Genomic DNA, 23,748 nt, shown 5'->3' on the forward strand with positions numbered 1-23,748 from the left:
TATATCTAACCAATAAAAGGTATTAATATGTTAAGCTTTAGATCAAACATTTGAAGAAATATACTCTCAAGTTGAGTATAGATTCTGTTTAAGGCATTTGTATACAAATTTCAAACTTCACTTATAAAAAAGCTCCTTGGAAGGCAACAAGTGTGGGTTCAGTGAAAGAATTAGAGAAAGCTATATTGGTGCTGAAAGAGCTTGACAGAACAGGGGCAACACATGCTTGGGTGAGTAGATTAAATCCAAAAACTTAGGCCATGTCTCATTTTAACTCTAAAATGAAAACTAGTTTAGTAGTGAATAATCTTAGTGAATCTTTCAATGCTTATATATTAAAAGCTAGAGATTTGCCTATCATTAACATGTTAGAATGGATAAAAAAAATATTGATGAAAAAGTTCATTCTAAAAAGGTTAGTATAGAGTCTTACAATGGTCTTTTATGTCTAGATATTTAAAACTAGCTTAAGCAAATTAAAAAATACTTTTTTAATTACTTTTCTATTCCTGCTGGTAGGTCTATATATGAAGTTGAGTGTGATATAACCTCTCATGTTGTGAACTTAGTTAAATAAAATTATACTTACAAGATTTGAGATTTGACTGGAATCCCCTATAAACATGTTTTTTTTTTTTTATAATAATAGAGAAATACCATAATCTTATGTCCATTGTTGTTATTCTAAGAAGATATACATGGCTATATATGATGCCATCATTAATCTTATTACAAGACAACATGAATGGACTATAAGTAGTAACCCTACTCTTGTCCCTCTAATCATATATAAACCACCGACTAAACCAAGAAGTTAAGGAAGAGAGCACCTGATGAACCATAAAATCATTACAAAATATCATGACAGAACAAGCCAATTAGATATGGTAACTGTGGTCAAGTTGGACGTAACGTTAGATGTTGTAAGGCATCAGTGGTTTGAAAGACCCCATGGTAAAAAACGATGAGATTAAAAGGATTAAACAAAATTTCTCATCAATCTACCAATCTTTAGGTAATTTACTTTTTTAATTTAAAATGATCTTTATATATTAAATTTAACATAAATGAAGTGTATTTTACAAATTGATCAAAAGAAAAATGATGCATCTTCTTAAAAAATAAATACATTTACAACTAGAAGCAGATCCAAAAGAAGACTTATCACTAATGTTACTGCTAGAATTGAGTTACAATCAAATATTGCTAAAGGATTGGATGCTAGCAGAAGTTTAAGAAAAAAAGCATATGGTATTGGTTGTCAATCTGCTGAAAATGTCATTACAAAATGTCACGATAAAACAAGCCAATTAGATGTGGTAGCTGTGGTCAAGTTAGACATAATATTATATGTTGCAAGGCATTAATGATTGGATAGACCCCATAGCAAAAGAAGATAAGGTTGAAAGGATTAAACAAAATTCTTCCTCAATCTACCAATCTTTAGGTAATTTGCTTCTTTAATTTAAAATGATCTTCATATATTAAATTTAACATGAATGATGTGTATTTTATAGGTTGATCAAAAGACAAATGTTGCATCTTTCTAAAAAAAAAATACACCTACAACTAGATATAGATCCAAATGAAGTCTTGTCACTAATGTTGCTACTAGAGTTACGTACAGTTAAATACTATTAAAAGAATGGATATTGGCAGAAGTTTAAGAAGAAGGGCATATAATATTGGTTGTTAATCTGTTGAAAATATTGGACAAAAAGATGCTAGAAATGTTGGCAAAAAAAAAAAGATGATGCTGGAAATATTGGTTTAGAAAGAGGTGATGTTGAAAATGTTGGCACAAGAAAAGGTCATGCTAAAAATGTTAGCAAAGAATGAGGTCATGTTAGAGCCAAAGCTAATCCAATCAGAGAAAAAGATAAGAGTAATGCCTCAAGCTATACTGGTGGTCAATTGATTAATTCTCAAGCATCTAGTGATCCAAATATTAGTAGCGAAACAACCAGTAACCCAGTAGCCTGCAACCAAGTAACTAGTTGACAAGGTATTTGGGTGAAATCCAAAAAAGGCTCATATATACTATCATAGGATGATGCATTGAATGTATGCTATTGGACTTATTTATGTTATAAACTGATATGATGTATAGGTCTTTTATTTTAATATATAGGTTTATGTGATATATAGGCCTTTTATTGTGCATTTTGTGCTAGTTTTATAAACTGGTAGCATGATTTTGTTCAATAGAAATGATGATAACATATTTTTTGTTCAATAGGAACGTGGTATAACAAATAGCCTTATTTTTTTCAATAGCATGGCTTTTGTTTTTTGCAATAAAAATGCTAGTTTTCTACATATTGTATTTTAGATTATAATTGTATAAATGGATGTGGTCATTTTTATAATTCTAACATTATGTAAAGGTTGTTTTTAAGGCTATTTTCTGTAATAAGAATGTGGCATTTGTTTACAAGGCTATTTTTTACGATATGAATGCTAGCTTTCTACAGGCTTTATTTTCTTAAACCACTTTAAGAACTTACCTATTTGGTTAAAAGTAGTATAATGTCAATTTACATGATAAAATTTTAGTAACAAAAGCCATTACACAGCACGTTTAACAAAAGGCAAACTTTCATTCCATTCTCAAATAGTAAGTTCACATTGACATTTCTTTAGACACTTGGTATTACTACACATTACACCCTATAAACATTACAATCTTGCCTACAATTAAACCATACATTGCATCTTACCTACAACAAATTAAAAAAAAACCCACTAACATCAATTCATCAACTCAAGAAAATTAAATCTTAAGCTTTTTTACCTAAAGAATGAAACAAAATCAAAATCAACAATAACATAACACTGCCACAAATTAAAGCAATTACCCTTTTCTTGAGTCGAATCTGAACTAGCTGATGCTTCAAATGTAACTCTTTTGCATGAGATTCAGCTAGTTCATTCTAAATTTTTTGCTTCTTATTTCGAGCTTGAATAAGTTCTTTATTCAATTTCAATTTCATTTTTTCTAATTCGAATAGTTGTTGTTACAAATGTAACTTTCTTGCTGAGCATATTGTCAATGCTTCAACTAATTCTTGTTTCCTTACATTTGATCTCAAAAGCTTATCTGTCATTTTTTTTCATTGTTTCTTTTAATTTCAATATTTGTTTTATACAACTTTCACATGGTATCTTATTAATCTACTAAAAAAAATTACATTTTCGTAGTCTCTGTAAATACAAAAACCCAAAGATTAAATAACTTTTTTACCTAAAAGCTATACAACAATTAACGAAATCTTACCTTAAAATTTTCACATCTATAAAGTTTTCACCTACGATTAACACTTGTTTCAAAAGTTCTTATCGGTGATTCTACATCATAATAGCATAATTCGGCACCATTCGATCCTATGAATGGCAAAGGGTCAGGTTAGAGCAGATTTTTACTCGTCTCGAATCTGATTTGACTTTATATCTATAAAATATGAACTTGACTTAACCTAAAGATTTTTTTATTTTTTTCATATTCTAACCTGACCCGACCCGACCCGATATTATATAAATTATATTCAACTCAACTTGACCCAAAATTAATAAAATATTATTTTTAATATAATATATATATTAATTAATTAAAAAATAATTTTTTATATATAACGGGTCGAATTTACTTAAAATTCGACCATGATCTTTTTCTTACAATTATCCGATCAAATCCAAAATCCGATTTAAAAAAAAAAATTAATCCTATAAAATCGGGTCAAGTTGAAACTCACTATGAGCTAATTGGGCTACCAACCCTATTTCAATCCTTCATTTTTTTCATATTGTTGTGAATTCATACGCAAATGAGCCTCCTTTTTCTCAAAGTAATATGGTAGGAAGAAAAAAAAAAGAACAAGAAATGGAGATACTTTTAATTATCGTGGAAGAAGTGAAAATGGAAGAGAAAAGAATATGGGAAGAGAAAATAAACTGAAAGAAATAAACAGTGATCATGGAAGGAACAAAAAATGGAGACTAACAATAATCGAGTAAGGAACAAGAAATAGAAACTATCTCTGACTATCTTTTTAACATTGATAGATGATAACGGAATAACGACAAAGAATAATTGAATGTCACATTTTAAATATAATGATACACTTTTATTAACATCATGATATGTTTATGAGGTTAACCTTAAATATATTAAATGAAATTCGATGTAATCCAAACTGAAACAACGAACATCCTTCATAGGGCATAGAATATCAGAGGAAAGAAAATAAAATCAAGTAAACCAGTATTTGAACAATCTCCCTCGGCCAGTCGATCAATCAATAATTCAATAGAAACCAAATTCGACGATGGGGACGACGGGTGGGAGCGACGTGGAGGCGGGATTCGCGAAGCTACAAGGCGAAGACTTCGAATACTACATGCAAACGTACTCCATAATGCTTGGTCGCAACTCCAAGAAATCCACCGTTGACGTTGACTTAGCCAGCCTCGGCGGCGGCATGAACATTTCCCGCCACCACGCCCGCATCTTCTACGACTTCACGCGACGCCGCTTCGCACTTGAAGTCCTCGGCAAAAACGGCTGTCTCGTTGAAGGCGTACTCCACCTTCCCGGTAACCCTCCCGTCAAGCTCGACTCCCAAGACCTCCTCCAAATCGGCGACAAAGAATTTTACTTTCTTCTCCCCGTGAGGAGCATTCTCGGGGGACCCCTTGCGCCTAGGCACCATGTTTCGATTTACCGGACGGCGGGGGCGGAGGCAGCGGCTGGAGGTGTACCACATTATAGTTACCATGGCGGGTCGGAGACGGGGAGGACGGTGGGGTCCGTTACGGGTTCTGCTGTGGTGGCAGCGGGATCAAAGAAGGGGAGGGGAAGAGATTATCACGAGGAGCATGGGGAGGAAGATGATGTTGGGAGTGGTGGAAAGAAGGTTAGGAAGGAAGATTGGTATATTGGGGCGGAGGCCCGGTCCGGAGGAAAGGCGGGTTTGGCCGGAGGATTAGGTTAGCATAATTGATTTTTGGTTTTTCTTAAATGCTTAAATCATTTATGCCATTGTTTGATCATTTTTTTTTTGGTAGTTGTGATTATGGAAATGTGGGGAAAAATTTTGCCATTCTTTAAAAATTGCTTTGTAAAGTTTATTATTTTTTGTAACTATTTAGTTATTGAAATATAGAGTTAAATTTTCCTGTTGTGTTAGGGCACTGATGTTTTGGGATTATTTCTGCGTTCTTTCTTATATGGAGATTATTGTGACATTTTTTAGATAGCAAAAGATATTTATCATTTTTAGTTCAGAAGAATGACAGATCTTGGTTTTCGAGAATATCTATGTTTGAGATCTGCTATTGCTTGCCTGAACTATTTAGCTCCTTGATGCATTCTTTCTGATGTTATTCTTCTTGGTTTTTTGGCTATCATAGACACTGGCTTTAATAATTACTTGTGATTACAGCACTCAAAATACTTTGCTAGATTGAACCTGGATCTTTTTTCCTAGTTTCTTTTATTTCCTAAGCATCATTCTTGTTGATTGCCTGGTTTAATCCCTGTCATCATTTTCTAGGAGTGTCCCATTGTATTTCATAAGTCATTATCAGTGCTTATCATTTTTTCTCATTCTGCAGCACCTACTGACTCTTGATCTGGTTTTGGAGAATCACACTAATCTATTGGGTGATCCTGGCTCTCAGTTATCTTTATTTCTTTGGTAGTTGTTAAAGGTACTCCTTAGGAATTGCATAGTCTGTAGAACATCCAAAGTAGTCAGTAGTCACCATGAAGCTTTTAATGAAACTAGTGATAGTGCCTCCGTAGAAGAGAGAGAAGATGAATGATGATGTTTGATACTGGTTTAATACTCCATAAATGTTATAAATTGCCATAATTGTTCAGTCATGGTGCCAATTTTGTTTGTGGCACTTCTTGTTACATTTTGTAGCATTTACTCAACCAGCACTTGTATGCTCATCTTTCATTTGCCTTTCTCGCGATATTATATGCTGTTGAATCTTCTTTTTCATCTGACTCTTTGCTATTAGGCCTATTAGCATAGCTTGGTATTAGTCTGATTATGTCTCCTAAATGGATGCATACTAGTAGAACATCCTGCCCTCTCAACCTGAAAATAAGCAAGAATCTAGTAGACAAAGTGTTTTTTCCAGTTATCATGTAGTCTATGAGGTTTTAGGTATATAATTTATGATAAATTAGCAAAGCATTGCTATCTCTATCATTTCAATAAGTTACTTTTGATTTTTATAGCACCGAATGGTTTATAGGATTTTATCAAACTGTTTTATTGTTTTCCAATACTCTCTTTTTTTTTTTAACCAAATACTCCTCACTTACCAGTTTTTGAGCCTTGGAAATGAGCTTTCATTCCTTAATGCTGTTCTCATTCAATTCCATCAATACGTTTCTCTCTATATTTTACTTGAACTTAGTAACTAAAAGTACTTTTTTTTTTTTATTTACTGAATAGTTAGTTAATAAATGCTGTTTCATTGGCATGGTAATATCTACAGTTCCTGTAGAGAAGAAGGGAGAGGGAAGATCAAGAGTTGACCGTGAATCTGATAATCAACAACTTATGCGGTTGGAAGAAAAGGATGTGGTGTCATCTGTAGCTACTGTGCTTTCTGATCTTTGTGGTCCTGGAGAATGGATGGCCATGGAGAAACTCCACGCTGAGGTTAGTTCTAAGCTTAGGGTGATCTAAATCTTATGCTATTTTCATTTTGAGCTTTTGACCTTGCATCTTTTGAGTTTTAATTGTTTTTTGCTGATGACACCCCTGGCCACTTGACAGTAGTCCTTCTTATGGTTGATTTTGATTCTGCCCTTATTGATATGCTTTACCATGCTTTAGGCTTTGCTTGGTAGGAAGGATGAAAAGAGGTGAGGATGGAAAACTTGCTCATCTAATGTTTAAAATTTATAACTACTTTCCTACTTTGTAGCTTAACTATTAGATTAACAAGTTTTTCATCATACCAAGCAAAACCTTAAAGACTTTGACGTGGAAATGGTTTTCTTCTATATTTTGGTCTGACGTTTTGACAGACTAGGGGTGCACCTAGGGCATTTCCTGCCTGATTGGTGTCATGTTTTGAAAGATGCCAGAAGTAAAATATACACTTATTGGAGAAAAAAAAATAAAAAAAGAATCCTTGTGAGAGAATGATAACGACAACAACCACCATTACTAGTAGTGCTACTTATTTTTACGTCTGCAATTTAGAGGAACAAACAAGATTTATTCAGTTTGTTGTTATAATTTTTTGGTTTTAAAATGCACAAACTATTTCCACTCCTAACTTCCATTTGTTTTAAATGGCTTCAAATTGAATGATTTAGTGGTCGTATCTCCTTAGCATATCTGATTATTTTTTACAGTATTTTTTTCTCCCATTTGGTGTATCCCAATCCTGTGATTTTTGAGCCTTAGGATTTTACAAGATGTCTTACTTTCTTTGCTTTTCTTTTTCAGTTGGTTGAACAGTTTAGTAATGTGTGGCATCACAGCCGAGTTAGAAGGTATCTTACATCTGAGGACTGGCCTGATCCCGACTCCAAGGGTAAACCATGGTATGGTCTGCTTATGTTGTTAAGAAAATATCCTGAGCACTTTGTCATCAACACAAGATCCAAGGGCCGGATAACCCTGGAGTTCGTCTCTCTTGTATCTTTGCTTTCATAAGAGCAATGGTCACAAAGCGTTAAAAGGCACTTCCCTATCATGGTCATCTTACATGCTTGTTGGTAAGTCAAAGAAGTTGCAGAGTTCAGAATATGATGACATAATGTTCTTATTTTTGAGAGCCACCCTCTTTGATATCTGGAATGTCTTGTTGGGCAAATTGTATTTGGATAGCAGTCGCTTAAGATTTATCGCTGTCATTTATTATTTTGGAGACAAATTCTCTGTACATTTATGCTGGCGATGAAACTTTTTATTCCAGGAAAGAATGCTTGTTATGAATTATACTGTTTTATAGCTAATAGTTTAGAGCCTATTCCAATTTCCAAACAAAGAGAAACCATCTCGGTGTACGTTTCTAGAAGGGAAAAAGGCATGAACAAATAAGCAAATAAAAACCATAAAATCTTTTTCAATAGCCCATGCTTTAGAATCTTCTTTTCTTTGGTTATGGTTGACAAAAAGCGCTCCTTATTGACTCAAAAAAAAAAAAAAAAAAAGTGCTCTTACTGACGAAGTTCTCGAGCAAACAAGGGAAAGTCTGTTGTCACGAGTCTGCAGCAAGTACCTATAGCAGATAATAGGGACACATAACGAAACTAAGAAGCTGTTGGGGTAGTAGGGTCGGCTACAACTTGGCCAACAAGTTGAGTAAAAGGCTAATTTGAACAAAATTCCTATGTAAGGAAACCAATTCTAGATTCATTTTAATTACTGAATGGTTATATTATTATTATTTTTTGGTATTTAAGTTTTTCATAAAATAATTTATAATCATTAAAATTAAAAATTTAACGCTTTACCATAAGATAACACTAAATGGCTATATTAAATTTCAAATTTGCTCTATTAAAGTTCAGATTCCGAACCCTTTATACCCACCATGTGTAAAAAAGAAATAGTACTATATTCACTACAATATTGATCATTGCTTGACTTTTGGTTCAGACTTGGGCAGGAAGTAGCCATGATCTGAGCCTTCTGACATAAAAAATAAGATAAGAACATTGGAAATTAGACAACATTGACACGTTTAATGGGGTCCAGTTAGAATATTTTCTAGTACAACTTAGCAAGCAAGGGAGTGTAGCCACTGGCGCCACTACATCTATATCTGTATAGAGCATTAAATTCTCGTAACACTACTTCCCTCTGCTCTCTTCAACTCAAACTCTTATAAATCATTCTTGTTTTGCTTTGTTTCATCATCTTCTTTTTCATCCGTTTTAGTTTTCTTTAATAGTATGGATATGGTAAAGGGATTCAGGTTCCACCCAACTGATCAAGAACTCATCGAGTATCTGCAGATCAAAACCTTCGACCGTGATTCTGTTGTCCAAGTTATTGATGAAGTCCAAGACATCTGCGAGTCGGAGCCTTGGGAATTAGCCGGTAAAATGTTTTATTTATTGCTTCCTGTAGCAGTTTCTTCTTTGTTTCTGACTAGAGTCTTAGACTGAAGCCTTGTTGAACATGTTGTGACGTTGTCATATACTCAATTTTGTTTAGATATTGTGTGTTTGTGTTTCAGGGCGTTCGGCTTTGCAGACTGGGGACAGATTGTGGTACTTCATGTACCCACCAAAATACAAGTACCGCAATAGTAAAAGAATCAGCAGGACCACCCTGGAAGGGTATTGGAAACCTACTGGTAATGCTCGTAAAATAATTAATTATGATAATGGCGAGGAGATTGGCAGCAAGAAGACTTTGGTTTTCTATAAAGGCCAATGTAATGATAAAAACAAAAACAAGACTTGCTGGGTCATGCATGAGTACGAACTCAAGGCTGATCCTAGGGCCTCTGATTCTGACCAAGTAAGTGATCATTTACATACCGTATCTTCATATTCTTTGTATTCATTCATGTCAATGAAGTTTATTTATGAGCTTGCATCAATATTTTGCTTTAGCTTTGAATTTTTCTTTTTCTTTCCTTCGATGTTGGTGAGGAAAATTATGGATACTGTTGCATCACAAGTATGGGTTAGCTTTGCATCCTTATACTTTGTTATTTATGGATGACTGCAAATGCAAGTTATTTGAATCATTGAATCCCATGGTTTGCATTTTTTAATCCTCTGCAAGTTATCTAAAATGGTTATAAATGGAAATGTGAAATTTTTTTATTTTATATGTGTGAGTTCTGTTCTGTTTTTTCTTCGGCATCCTAGAAGTTTCAACAACAAAATATTTTTGATATTTTATTTATATGCACATTAGTAATACACTTCTTTTTCTATTTAATTTGTGTAGAGAACTTTCAATCTTTGTAAACTGAAGAAAAAGGCTGATATTTCCAGCACTGAAGCTGGTCAATCAAGTCAGCCTTCTCTTTCTAATTTAGAAAATCATGTAGCAAACAATGCAATGTCACAGGTTAGATGCTTTATGATTATATTTCTTCTCGTCAATCAGTTTTCTATGTCAATGATGGTGAGCGTGTTCACAACTATTGTCTATTTTTCTATGAGCAGGAGTTGCTAGACCCTAAAGGGTCAAGTGAGCCAGAGGCATCTAATGGCAGTGACATTGTTCATAATAAATCCAGCAGCATTGAGACATTTGCTGGAGAAAGAAGCAATCAGCATAATATATCTAATTACATGCATCACGTTGCAGAGGATGCAATTCCAAAAGTAAGATGCCTGATGCGAAATTTCTTAATCATTTAACCTTGTGGATGATGACAATCTAAAACTAATTCTCTTTCTCTGATTCAGGAACCGTTACACGTCATAGAGGTGTCAACAGAAAAGAATGGACCCGAAGACAGTAATAGGGTTCAAAAACTGTATAGCACCATTGAACAAGACAATGAGTCCTGCAATTCAATTCTCACTAATGATGGTGAAACTGTCCCCATAGAAAGAAGCAATCAACATAATATAGTTGTTGCAGTTGAAAGCTTCGAAATGCCTACTAACTTTGAGTTTCTTGCTGATGAGGATTTAATTCCAACGGTAAAATCAATTTTGCTTAGTCATTTGTTCGTGTAGACTATGATAAAGATACACAGAACTAAGCCGTTTTTGTGTATGTTTCAGGACCTGTTTTACAATTATGGGATATCACTTGATGAGTTATTAGCAGAGCCAAAGGCAACTAATAACTCTAATTGGATTCAAAACCATTCTATTACCAACATAGAAGATGAGTTCCTGGATTCAATTTTTGCTGATAATAATGAAGCCTACCTTCAAGAAGAAGACAGACGGCAGTGTTTGGCTGCTGAAAATGGAGCCTTAGGCTTGCCCTGCATAGGCGTAATGGAATCATCTGATTCAATGGGGAAATCTAGAAAAAGACCACGTCTTGAATACGATGGATTAAACCATCATGTAGAAACTGGAGAGGCCTAACCTTGGGGAAAAGAATACCTCTCTATTAGCAAACCTGTACTCCCCTCGGATTGGAGGGAGCGTTACGTACCCGTAATAAGAAATATTATCAGAATGATGCCATCCCATAGTAAAGCTTATGTAAACCGAGAAATATTATCAGAAATGATAATCATGTAAGATGTTCATTTAGAATAGCTTGAATTCAAACTATGTTGCTGCTGTCTGTTATTTTGCATTTTGAGATGATTCTGCATGTTTTTTTGTTGGTAATGGAACATTGCATCTCGGGTAAGAATATTGCTCGCCCTGCACAAAAATTGTATTCAGAGCTAGGGAGATGGCATAATAGTTTTCATTTTGATTTGCCAGAGTTACCTACTACAGTTATGTTTTTTTTTTTGGCAATCAAGGCTGCCATGAGGCAAATTAATAATCCAGTATTTGAACTTTTAAATATAATCACCCAGATGCACAAATTCGGATTAGCTGTTTACAAGTGTGATTGCTAGAGCATCGGTCACAATGGGGAATAATGGAATGTACAAATGGCTCATCGCCTCACCCCAAGGGTTGTCCCATTTCCCTTCATGAGTAAGACACAGCAGGGGACTCCATTGGCTACCCACCAGCAAGTTGCAATCCATATTCCAACTGCAAAAACTGATGGAAGTTTGTATTCAAGTAAAATATATTTCAAACGGGGAAAACCATTCAACTTTTCATCGAGAAATGTTGGTGTTGATCTTCAACAAATGAAACAAAGGACGTTAAAATCATTCTCAAAAGTTCATTAGTACAAATTTTGACAAAGATGACAGCAAAATATAACAAAATCAAACAATAAAAGAAAGGAGGACCCAAAAGATAATCCACAGCAAAGATAATATTAGCTGCCAAACAGCTGAACTAACAGCATCCAATAACATTATTATTGATAATTATAAAAGCACTAGAGCCTAGAATACATGAATCAGCCTATCCTTATGATTCTTCTTTGCTTAGAGTTCTTTGTGCATAGAGTTTTTCTTCTCGAGCTCGTTTTGCAGCAAGGGCTTCTTCATCAAGTACTTGTATAGGAGACCATTCTGGCAACTTCAACGAACCGTTCTTGTCAAACATAGATTCACTGAAGTGGCGTAATTTATGTCTTACTTTTGGAACAGCAAAATCCACTGCCGTCCCAGCAACAGCAAAGATGAGCGAGTAGCGATAAGCACCAAGTTGACCACCTAAAATGCCAAAGAAGAAACCTTTTAAAAGAGACATCATGAGGGATGATAAAGGTGACAATCAAGCAACTTTTGCACTTTAGTGCTCAAAAACAGTTGGAGTAACAATGCAGAGTGATACTTATCAACATGTGCAAAAGCATACAAGCACATGGAAAGAGAGAGAAGCCAATAAAACTTTACCTTGAAGACGACCCAGTATAGCACCAGAACCAAATCCAGCAATTGCAGAATTCAGTAGATCATCGGGTCCTGTTTTGCGAGTTGCTCTTACAAATTCACGTGCTCCTGCCAAATTAAAGGTATTATTACCGTTTCCAATTTAAGTAATCAGTTTGCAAGAAATATGGTGCTGTTGATACCAAAGAATCCACTATTGAATCTGCCGGGTGGCAAAAGCCTATATCTCCTACTGCCTTCCATTTCCTTGAGTAGAAGATCAAGTTAGCCTCAGCCATAGAGGAAACGGCAGAAGACAACAGGGGGAAGGCATGTGTTCTCACAAATGGGCATATTAAAAAGAAAAAAAAAGTGTGAAAGGAAGCAGGGTTTCAGTTTACAGTTAAAGTATTTGAGGCCTGTTATAAGATTGATGCATTTCCCAATGCAGAATACACAATCCATGTAATTGCGTTTTGGCCCATTATCTACTAAAATCATCAACCTAGGGTGATTGGCTAACACAAAAACCTAGGATGTTCATATAAGTCAAAAGCTGCATTAACCTTCAGAGTAACATAATATTATACAATAACACTACTACAAACGAAGAATGGAGAAAAAATTGTAGTTCTCAGTATCCATGCTATGGGGTTTCTCTTGAATGGAGTTTGCATTCAGCAGTGTGATGCCCGTGATGCTAAGTCACACATGACTGTGAGAATAGAGAAATGACTGCAGTATGCCTATATTGTAACAAGTTATGTTATGGAGAAGAGAATGAATTCCTCATTCTTATGACTATCACAAGATGAGAACTAACAAGCTCCCTAACAGTAATGAAATCAAAGCATCAATCATAACATCCAAGTGTAAACACCTAATATGATACTCCACCCTAGTTCAATCCCCTTGAAATAGGTTGCATTTCACTGCCTTGTTGTGCCAAACTTCCCTCTAGTTATGTAAGTCAAGAAAGCCAACCAACCAAGTTGCTTCAATTTCTGCACCTACAGAACTTCTGTTAACGAAGTTGTCATCGAAAAATCTTGCCCCAAGGGAGTACAGCACAAACAACTAATTTTTCATTTCGGAAGATAAAAACAAACCAACATTATGGCTTGTGTGTATATGTGAATATGACTACAGATGAAGACACTAAAGAAAAAATGACCCACCATCACAACCAACAACATAAAATTGGTAAAAGAAATTTCTGTAAGACTCTGTTTGACTGTTGCTATTTCAACTTTTTTCAAAAGCTACATTTAGATTAGATGGAAAAGGGAGCAATATTTTGGAAGAATTAAACATAAAAAAAATGGTTCTTATAGATAATGAAATTCAGGGTTTCACTTTTATTCAAATTATGATTGAAATTACAGTACCTTTTAACCTTCTTTGCTAATTTCAATTGAAAAAAAAAAAAGATTTGGGATTTACCCATCACTTGCACTTAGGTACTTAGGAAAGCTGATAGGGTGAAAGTAATAGCAATGAAGAAAGGAAATACCGCAATAGCAGCCGGTAACAATAGCGAAATTAGCCGCATAAGTAGCTGAAATATTAGCAAGGCCATGCACTTTTCGATGTTTTGACACCAACCCAACTCCTCCACCAGCAAACCCTGTTTCAAAAAAAAAAAAAAAACCCACAACCAAACCAATCCAACCAACATTCCTGAATAAATAAATGGTCATAAAAATGAAAGCTTTCGATTGTTGAAGGATGGAAAAACTCAAAAACCTGCAAGGACTGTAGGGATCAATATACGATGCCGCCAGTCCTCAGAGAATGATGATGATGGGTACTCTCCAGCCATATTTATGGGTTTTGACCTTTTCTGGGGGCGTAATCAGTTTCTGTTTGTAGAGTTAGTCGTTTCCAGGGAAATTTTGATGAGTGACTAACAGTCTGTCTCTCTTTTTGGTGGCTTGGGTCGGTAAACTAAAAACTCCAATTCGAGTAGACGGTGGAGTGTGGACTCTGGAGTATGGATGGAAATATATTGGGTCTGATCAATAGGAAAGGCCCAAAACCCGCAGACTTATTGGTCCTAATATCCATCTGCTACTACTTTATTAATGTAGCAATTCAGCAGAATTTTGGATTTAATTACGTTTATGAAAAAATTAATCCAAAAATAGTTTTTTGTCACTTTTATTTCAGTCAAATAAAGTGTTTAAACATTCTTTCTTGCTTGTAAATGCTGCAAATCCCATGAAAACAAGGTGAAGACAATTTCCTAGGTGCTGTCTGAATTTATTTTTTCATGCCTTAACACACTAGTTTCAGATACAGGGCCAACTAAGCAGGAACCCCCAAGTCTCCCTTACCCGTAAATAGCAGATGGAACCATAGAGATAAGAGTACAATTGGCATAACCGTAACTAGGAAGGATTAATTCTTCTTCTGAAACAAAGGGTTTTGTGCATTCTGCATTTTTGCAGTACATGGACAGCAACAATGACCTGAAAACAAGTTCAGGGTTCTGCTTCGGGGAAAACAGAATAAGGCACTATATCTTTTTGCATGCGTCCATCTGTCTAGTAACAATCGTGATTCATGATCAGGGTGATAATGCAACTAATAGTTACCACTTATTGGGTTAAACACTATTGACATATGCTTACCAGAAGATAATGAGATCTATCATTACTTGCCCTAATAGGGGCCTTTATACACCCAAAAATGGAGATCCTGCAACTGGAATTCATTTGCTCAAACCAGATCATTCAGCCTCATTCTTGAAACATAATTTTTTCATGAGGCTGAAGAGTCTGGTCCCACCTCTTCTGAAGCTGAGAAATTATTGACTCCTTGTTTGCTGTCCAAGTCACTGTTCTCTATTGCAGGTTCAGACCTCTTCTGTGGTCCAACCCCAAGCCTTCGCTTGAATTCTGCAATCATCATTCAAGATAAACCCATTGAATATTTAAATGGTAATATCTCAGATAATAAGGATAGAATCCATATCAAAAAGGGTTACTTTTATTGGTAATTGAACGGCGAGTATATGCCAAAAACTCATCCCACTTGAATTTTCTAAGCTCTTGCTTTTCCTCCTCTGCAAGCTCAAAATTAGGCTCCCTTCCACACATGAAAGCAGCTCTACAGACAAAAATATCTACCAATGAGTTTCAAAATTCATTAGCCTATCTATCAACACAACTACTCTCTAAGTTATATTACCAAAAAATAATCAAAACCGACATTAGTAACCAGCTTAGCACATTAAAAAATGGTAGAACCAGCATTGTTTACTTATAGTAGATGACATAATAAAAAAAATAAACCAAAGAGAGGCTAGGACTCACATTTACCTTCACAACCTTTTCATACATACCATACCATCCCATATTCTTGTGTACTTTGCAATGAATAGCACTTTATTGTATTTATCATCAATACACATGAAAACTTTCAAATAAATCCATTAGTAACATGAAGAAAGAACAATTTTACCTCATACGACAATAAGTGTGAGAACAAATGAATAAGAATTGTTCTTCCAGCAAATCAATGTTCTTATCAGACTACCATCTATAAAGCTTAAAGTTCTTTTTGCATTTATATAAAATTATCCGTCCTTCATACTTCATGCTACTGAAGAATAATATTTGTCTTACAAATAGTGATCAGAGTTTCTGGACAAATTGTAGTAGCAATCATTACAAGCAAGATAAAAGCTAACATATTACCTGTCATACAAACGTGCAGCTTCTTCTTGCGAACCAACAGTCCCTAAGTGAATCTGTTTCTTGTCAACTTTTATTGCAGCCTGCCATTTCATATTTTTGAAGTATACACCCCTCATTAGACATGGTTCTTGGTTTTGAACATGCTTCCTCCTGTGTTGCTTCCTACGTTTGATTGGTTGCCCTACAGATAATAACATTGTAAATGGACATCAGTCAAAACATAGAAATTAAAATGGCTCCCGGCATCAGAGTTTGAAGCTAATGAGTAAAATGACATGTTTTATGTGGAAGCACCATGGCAAGAACTCAGTTCTCTGATGTATCATTTTTCTATTTATTCTTACTTACAAAAAGGGGTAAAACACTGTCTCTTCCTCAAATTGCTTATGTATTTATGTCAAATATGTAATTATCACAAGAAACACTCTGCAATAGCCCCCAAAGAAGATAAAAGAAAAGTCTAAAACTCATACGTCAACAGGATTCTAATACATAAGATAAAACGGTCCCAATTTTTGCATGTTAAATATCCGCATATCAAATCATTTTCATATCATTTCACAATGTTGATTCTTTAGACAGTAGTACCGGTTTGCCATACTGCCTTGCATGAACTAATGATGTCAAAACCATGAAACTTTGACAAACGAATTTTGCAATAATTTTATTTTTCTTCCTTTGCAAAAATATAATCCTTATTTGCTCGTCTCAAATATGGAATACATAAAACAATTAGTGAGAGGCAAGAACGGTATGCAAAAGAGCAGAGGGCATGAGGGAAGAAGGAAGCTTTTGGAGAGTTTTTAGCATAATCGGCGGAACATAAACCATTGCAATATTAATCCGGGCTTTAGCATCATAAATGCAAATAGGGCAGGGATGCACTTCTTTCAAGCCATTTAAATCTGAATATGGAGGAACAGTAAACAACCATGACATAAAACCAAATAATGAATATAAGCTAGTATTTCAAATGGTCAGGTTCCGTTAATCCCAAAAGAGCGCATATGGCCAGCCAATCTACTTTTACTGATCAGCTGCATATGGATTTTATAAGCTGGAAACCCATTAATATCATCTTAAAACACATATTTTCAAAGTAATCCTCATTAAATAAATTCCAAGACATGCATTATTGTCCGACCAAATTATTAGTTGCACCTAACAATCCAATAGTTGAATACAACTTCAGACAGCAAAAACAGCTTTTTTTCCATTGATTGGAGTTGGTGTTACTAAAGGTCCCAAATAAAGATCATGCAAAATGTGATTGCTTTTCCCAATCATTCCCCCCACCACCCCCCCCCCCCCCCCGGGTTGCCCCCACCATTTTCTGTGTTGTAGTAGCACCTTATTATGTCATACTCCCACCCATGCCTCAGTTCCTTCTAGTATGCAATATTCTCTATTTCACTAAAATTACCTAATTTATATGTGTTTTGTGCATGCATCTGAGACAGAGGAAGTGAGAGAGAGGCACTGGATTTTTTGTTAATTTTCTATCTTAAAAAAATAAACATGCAAAGAGAAAAATAAAAAGTTAGAGAGAAAGGAAGAGGAAGGGGGAGAAAGGAAGGAAAGACCAACACCAAGCCATAAACAAGTAAACATTTTGCGGGTTTTGTCAATGCTAACAAACATAAGAGTTTTTTCCCAAACAAAGGTACTTTGATATCTTATTTCTTTAAGTGGAATACTTTTAAACTTTATTCTTAAAAACAGATAGTATTCTACAATTCAATTCCATGTCAGCATGAAATTCCACGTCACTTTATTTTTTGATCTTCTCTTCCTTTCTCCATTGTAACCATTCATCTCTTAAAAAATGCAGAAAGCTTATCAGTAGAAGACAATCATTGCAACGCTGTAACATGCCCTGACAACAAGTATAAACTTACCTTGCTATTTGATAATATTTATCAAAACCAAAAACCATTAATTGAAAAGATGCGGGTTTTAAGGCAAAGCATAGAATGTTCTTGGATTCTCGACGGCACCAAATAATTTTGAGCACCTTCAGGAGTAGATCTAGAGAGTATTGGAGTTTCAATCTACCTCCAAATAATCTCTCTTTTTTGCTCCAGAAAAACTATTCATCAATTTCTCTTTTTTTTTTAATAACCATTCATCTCTTTTTAAATTTTTATCTTTTGGCAACAAAAAAACTCATGAACAAAGAAACAAAAAATCCAACCCAGTAGAGTTGAAAGAATAATCTAAATAGCAAGAGTTAGGATCTCCTTCACAAAATTTTTTGAATGATTCTGAAAATATAAAACCATCGCACCATGATTATTCACTTCCCACCGAATAAATGCTCTTCAAATTTTATTTTATAGTTTTTTTTTTTTTTATTTCTTCTTTGTTTTACATCTTTTGGTTTTGATCTTAGATTTTTCCCTTCTCTTTTTCTCTCTCTACCTAATTTGCAGTAGTATTGGTCTACATTCCATTGAGTATCTCCCTTTTATTTTTCCTTCTGCTTTCTTCACCAACCTTGCTGCTAAATTCAGTTCCAATTTTCAAGAGCTAAGGTTCTAAAGTATCGTCAAAAACAAAAAAAAAGTTTCTTATAGACATTTCACTGAACACCCTTTAAACATCAATAGTTTGTTTTTAGTAAATAACAATGCATGAATATTTTAATTCAAATGAAAAGAAAAGATAAAGAGAGGACAATCTGATGATAGGGACAAAGAAGAGAAGATGAGGCTTTTTCAAGATATGTGTATTTTAGAATTTGTTGACTGAATTAAAACTAAGTAAATAATTTATCATTTATTTTATTTTTATATAATTTGTCATATATATCTGATGTGGATTCCAAGTTCAAAGTATCTTATTTTAGGAATTAACTTTAAAACTATTCTAATTTGATAAATAAGACTATAGGGTGCCTTATCATGAGAAAAAACTCAACAAACATATGGAACACGTGTTTCAAAAGAGACAAACCTGGAAAAGGTTGATTATGCTGCTCTTTTGATGAACCAGAACCAGAAACATTTGGTGATCCAGAGCCAACCTTAGCAATGTTTTTCTGAGAAACAACATCAAATAATTACATGTAAGAAAGTGTTTGGTAAAAACAGAAATTGAACAGTACATTCCACTTAGCTTTCATCTATCATGATATTAAAGACCTGAATCATTTAATATATTCATAAAGAACTTCCATTTGGAAGCATGCCAATTAAATAAACTAAAAAATAGCAAAAAAATTTTGAATTAAAATTCCAGAACAGCGAAGCATTTGCACAAACAATAAAACAGATTCCGAAATGCAGACAGCTTTTCTACCTATAAGTTAAAGCAACTCCGAATCAAGAGTACACTTGGCCAGTATGCCGAATATAGATGCAGTTAAATACCATTTTAATTGACAACTGACTCTTTACCCTGTGCTTATAGCTCAAAAAGGAACCACTATATCTCAAACGAATTCGTTTAATAAGAATGGGTGGCCCAGGACACAATGGACTAACCAACCATCAACAGTTTCATCATATTCTTTTCATTCCTCCATATTGGCAGAGGAACCCAGGAATCCTTATGATCACATACATGGCATACACAGAGGAAAGATACTATGATTACCAATTGCATATTTTCCATCAATTGCGAGTAAAGACATAATTCTTTGTATTCAATGATTCTCATCCAGCATAGTTAAAGGAGTTAAAACAAGTAGCATGTACCATGTCCTACTTTTTCTCATGGATCCACCTTTTAGCTCACTCCATTAGAACACAACCAGAAAATGCCACCAACAGATGGCTTGGATATTCATATAACTATAACTTCTAAACCAAACATGAGCACTGCAATTGTGACAGGCTACCATGCAAATACAGATACCAAAACAATGATGAAGATAGAATGTAATCTCTGTCAGTACTTATCAACTAAGGATACATTCTATCATGTTTTCATTTTTGCATATTACCAATCTTTCTTAAAATATGGAATTAAAGAAGATCCACCATAAGGGAGGAGAAATTCTTCCACAATGAGAGGTGCCAGTAAATATATAATTATGGACTCAGCTAAGTTACAAGACCAGTTTAAGATTAGCAGAGGTTTAAAGAAAATGAACTATGATTGAAAATCCATAATGGTATATCCTTTCCTCCTTTTTTTTTCCCAAGAACGCATACTTAATCTGACACCCCCAGCCCCACTCTTGTGCGTTGTATGCATGCTAGTCATTGAAAATGTTGGATATGGATAAATATGAAAAAGTGGTCAATCATTTGACATAGAGTAGTGAGGCATTATTAAGGCAAACATCCCTATCCCAAGAGAAAAAGAAAGATAAAAGGAATCTCTGCAAGCTGCTAAGTTCATACAAAATAGTAAAAGAAATAGTTATACAACACCAACTTATATCAGCATTCTTACCCCATGCAGGTGGTTGATTTCTGAGGGCATAGGATGCACACTAACTGATCTTACATTTTGACTTGAATTTTCAGGGGCATTGCCATTGTCAAAAAATCTTGGAAGAGGAGTCAAAAAGGAACTCTTCCCTACGAAAGGTCACCAAATTTGGTGAATGAAATTATTCAATCATAAATTAGAACTTGTTTGCTTACATTCTATCTAAGTAACTCATAGTTTACTCAATGAAACTGACCCTAGAAACCAAAAAGGCAAAGAATTGAAGGATACACTTTACATAACAATATATAGTAAAGGTTCCTACTCATTGCTATCGATAGAAGCAACTAATTATGCAAATATAAAGTACATCTCAACTACGTTTACCAGAGCAGAGTCCCAGGAGCTTGCGTCTGCGTATGCTCACCATGACGGCAATCCTTTAATTAGTGAACAATTTTTTAGTTGATCGCCCTTAGCATTTGTCCCGATATCTGTTCTCCTAAGCTTACCAAAGATGGGCCAATTAGGAGTGGATTAAACAATTAGAGAATGACAAACGTTAAAGCAAAATATATTAGAAAATGAACAAGATGGCAGATGAAAACAGAAGGCTGAGATGTATAGCAAACAGCATCATAATATAAGTAAACAAGATATCACCTATCATAGTTATACAGCAAAAGGAGAAAAATGTCAACAGAGAAAAAGCGGTTCCTTTGGACTGATACAAGGAAAGCCATCAAAAACTATAAGTCAATGCAAGTAATCTGAAGCACCTAAGCAATTTAGACAAAGAAATTCAAGGACAATGGAATTGCCTGGTGAAACTCCCAGATGTTAATCAACTTTATGTTATCAAATATTGATGTCAACCACAAGTACTTTCTTACAGAATTCGGTTGGCTGAAAACCAACTATTTTCTCATCATCACGTATGTTTGATTTCGATAATGCTGCATAGACAAGCAGGGGGCTAAAATCTAAATCCCATGTACGGATTAGATTTCTAAAAAAGACAACAGAGTTGATGCTGGTAAAACGGAAATCATTCATAAACGAAATTTAAAGAATGCTATGAACAATCCATTGCAAATCACATGACACGTTTTTAGTCACCCTCTATTCAGGTCAAACGGTATTCACTTCTATAGAAGTTAACCAGACTCCGGATAAGGCGGCAAGGTGACATAAAGCTCAGCCATTTTTTTTTTTTGGAAAAAATAAATTCATTATATTTTGCATAAAGTAAAGCCAAAACTTTCATCATGTGAAACTAACAAAGCAGTCCAATGAGTCTGCCTAATAAAAATCCCAATTATCTCTCCGTGGAAAATAAGTCAACCCCACCAACCTACCACCTTTCATGGAAGAAGAGGCAGTGAACAAACAAGACAAAACACAATACCCAAACCCCCCAAAACACACAAAAATCAAAGAGAAAAAGGAAACCCACAAAGCCAAAGCGTTTAAGCCCATCAAAGCAAAAAATGGCCATAACTCCATAACCAGGAACAGCAAAAACCACCCATTACAAAGAAGAAGATAAACGAATAAAAAGAAAAAAAAAAAAGTCATTGTTTTTATCATTTGGTACCTGAGACAGAGAAAGAAAAGGTAGTTGTTGAGACAGCGTAGAAACCGAGGAGAAACACAGAGAGAAAGACAGGTTTTTTAAGGTTAAAACTAAAATCCGGTAAAAACTAAAAACCAAAAAAAAAAAATGTAAAAAAATAAGGATTTTTTTGTGTGAAGGAAGATGGTAAAAGAAGATAAGAGTGAAAAGAAAAAGAAAATAAGAGCGTTTTTAAGAAGTTGGTGATGCTGTTGGTGTTGCTGTGGTGGTGGCTCATGCATCTACCACCTTTTGTTTGTTTGCTTTTATGTTAAAATTTTTTGCGTTTTGATTGAAAGCCCATTTTTATGAGGGTGGTGGAGCTGATGGTGTAGACGGAGAAAAATAAATTTAAAGAAAAAAATAAAAAAATAAATCAAAGCGAATGCCAAAACCAACGGCCAAGTCTTTGTACAGAGAGAGAGAGAGAGAGAGAGAGAGAGAATGTTGAATATGAGAAGGGGAACGTTTGCTTCTATTTGTGTACTTTTTGTCTTTAGTCAGCTCAACAATGATTCCTCTACTGCCCCTCTCCAGTTTTCCAAATACCATATCTCTTAAGGTTTCTTTAGCCGTCTTTAGATTTACCTTAATACCCTTTTGCTTTTATATGAACTGTTATTTCTTTTTTTTTCTTTTCTAAAGTAAAGAATAAAGCTATAAAAATTGACTCCAACTTCAATAATCTTCTTAAATCCGATTTAATTTATAAAAGTCAATAACCCAAAACAAATCAAACTCAAATTCATGAATAATTTGAAATTAAATTAATTTTATTTTAAAATTTAATAATTTAGATTTGAAAATATCGAAACTCACACAACTCAATGTTAAGCTACAAAAATTTTTTAACTTCAAATAATTTAAATTCGAAATAATTTAATTTTGAGATGATGTGAAGCTTAAATAATCTAACCCTGAAAATAAACCAAAATTTCAAAAACTCAAAAACTGAAAAACTGAAAAACTCATAATAACCCAATACGAAGTGGCCGATCAAACTTGACCCAACTTGTCTAAAAGCCAACTCCTACGGAATTTTCTTTTGTGATATAATTTGGTGGAGAAGGTAATAATCACTAATTCAATGAATTATTTGTTATAGATGTCAGAGTGCTTGTATATAACTTATCTGTTTTTGTTTATTTAAAAGAGGTTGATATGTGATATTGATTTGGTTTTTCAGCAAAGTAGAAAAAAAATCAAGATAGTTCAAAATAAAATAATTTATGTATTTATGTTGTGTAAAATATTGATCATTTATGTATTTTATAATATTTTATATAAAAATTATGTATTATAATTCGTATCAATAAAAAAAATTAAAAAAATTTTTTTTTATTAAATTTATTTATAATTTTTATTAAAATTTTAAATTATATTATTTTTATGTTTTTTATTCATATTATTTTTATCTCATATTACCATATCATATTTTAAATTATCAAGTCTAAATGAAAGTAAAACTTAAATTAAAAAACATAAATAAAATTTAATGTGACTTGAAAATTAAGTTAATCTCATTATATTGTCATCCTTAAAAAAAAAAAAAAAAAAAAGATCATTTTATACAAAATGCCATACTTCATTTTTTTTTTTAAGAGAAGTCATAGTTCTTATTGTTAAATGTTC

General features: G+C 34.0%; 4 protein-coding genes across 14 annotated transcripts; 2 read left to right on the plus strand and 2 right to left on the minus strand.

The window, feature by feature from the left end:
• The first annotated feature begins 4,142 nt into the window (after window positions 1-4,142).
• Window positions 4,143-7,970, plus strand: LOC111306162 (FHA domain-containing protein FHA2-like). 2 transcript variants are annotated; one of them, XM_089750976.1, is made up of 4 exons: window positions 4,143-4,986; window positions 6,514-6,680; window positions 6,858-6,886; window positions 7,479-7,970. In XM_089750976.1, the coding sequence occupies exons 1-4, from the start codon at window positions 4,326-4,328 to the stop codon at window positions 7,597-7,599; spliced, it is 978 nt and encodes a 325-aa protein (XP_089607102.1). In that variant the 5' UTR covers window positions 4,143-4,325; the 3' UTR covers window positions 7,600-7,970. The 2 variants fall into 2 exon arrangements, with proteins under 2 accessions (XP_089607102.1, XP_022759803.2); XM_022904068.2 differs by lacking the exon at window positions 6,858-6,886 and having other exon boundaries at window positions 4,156-4,986.
• An 824-nt stretch (window positions 7,971-8,794) lies between these two features.
• LOC111305439 (uncharacterized) lies at window positions 8,795-11,267 on the plus strand. 2 transcript variants are annotated; one of them, XM_022902991.2, is made up of 6 exons: window positions 8,798-9,080; window positions 9,220-9,506; window positions 9,945-10,067; window positions 10,166-10,327; window positions 10,412-10,651; window positions 10,736-11,267. In XM_022902991.2, exons 1-6 carry the CDS (start codon window positions 8,933-8,935, stop codon window positions 11,048-11,050), a joined length of 1,275 nt encoding a protein of 424 aa, XP_022758726.2. In that variant the 5' UTR covers window positions 8,798-8,932; the 3' UTR covers window positions 11,051-11,267. The 2 variants fall into 2 exon arrangements, with proteins under 2 accessions (XP_022758727.2, XP_022758726.2); XM_022902992.2 differs by lacking the exon at window positions 9,945-10,067 and having other exon boundaries at window positions 8,795-9,080.
• A 518-nt stretch (window positions 11,268-11,785) lies between these two features.
• LOC111305441 (uncharacterized) lies at window positions 11,786-14,630 on the minus strand. The gene is made up of 4 exons (XM_022902999.2): window positions 14,167-14,630; window positions 13,934-14,047; window positions 12,445-12,549; window positions 11,786-12,261 (listed from the first exon to the last, which is right to left on the minus strand). The coding sequence occupies exons 1-4, from the start codon at window positions 14,240-14,242 to the stop codon at window positions 12,014-12,016; spliced, it is 543 nt and encodes a 180-aa protein (XP_022758734.1). The 5' UTR covers window positions 14,243-14,630; the 3' UTR covers window positions 11,786-12,013.
• A 150-nt stretch (window positions 14,631-14,780) lies between these two features.
• Window positions 14,781-22,557, minus strand: LOC111305440 (ethylene-responsive transcription factor-like protein At4g13040). Of its 9 annotated transcripts, none has more exons than XR_016331107.1 (8): window positions 22,099-22,551; window positions 20,889-21,003; window positions 20,523-20,650; window positions 19,077-19,161; window positions 16,122-16,302; window positions 15,410-15,531; window positions 15,054-15,320; window positions 14,781-14,962 (listed from the first exon to the last, which is right to left on the minus strand). XR_016331107.1 is itself a non-coding variant. In XM_089750001.1 (8 exons), the coding sequence occupies exons 3-8, from the start codon at window positions 20,929-20,931 to the stop codon at window positions 15,184-15,186; spliced, it is 696 nt and encodes a 231-aa protein (XP_089606127.1). In that variant the 5' UTR covers window positions 20,932-21,003; window positions 21,165-21,225; window positions 21,323-22,078; the 3' UTR covers window positions 14,781-15,183. The 9 variants fall into 9 exon arrangements, 7 of the variants coding, with proteins under 7 accessions (XP_089606127.1, XP_089606126.1, XP_022758733.1 ...); XR_016331108.1 differs by having other exon boundaries at window positions 14,781-14,966; XM_089750001.1 differs by lacking the exon at window positions 22,099-22,551 and adding exons at window positions 21,165-21,225; window positions 21,323-22,078 and having other exon boundaries at window positions 14,781-15,320.
• Window positions 22,558-23,748: the final 1,191 nt, after the last annotated feature.

Source organism: Durio zibethinus, chromosome 21 (assembly GCF_047325235.1).
Source record: "Durio zibethinus cultivar Kanyao isolate XHJ-2024 chromosome 21, ASM4732523v1, whole genome shotgun sequence".
Taxonomy (NCBI): domain Eukaryota; kingdom Viridiplantae; phylum Streptophyta; class Magnoliopsida; order Malvales; family Malvaceae; genus Durio; species Durio zibethinus.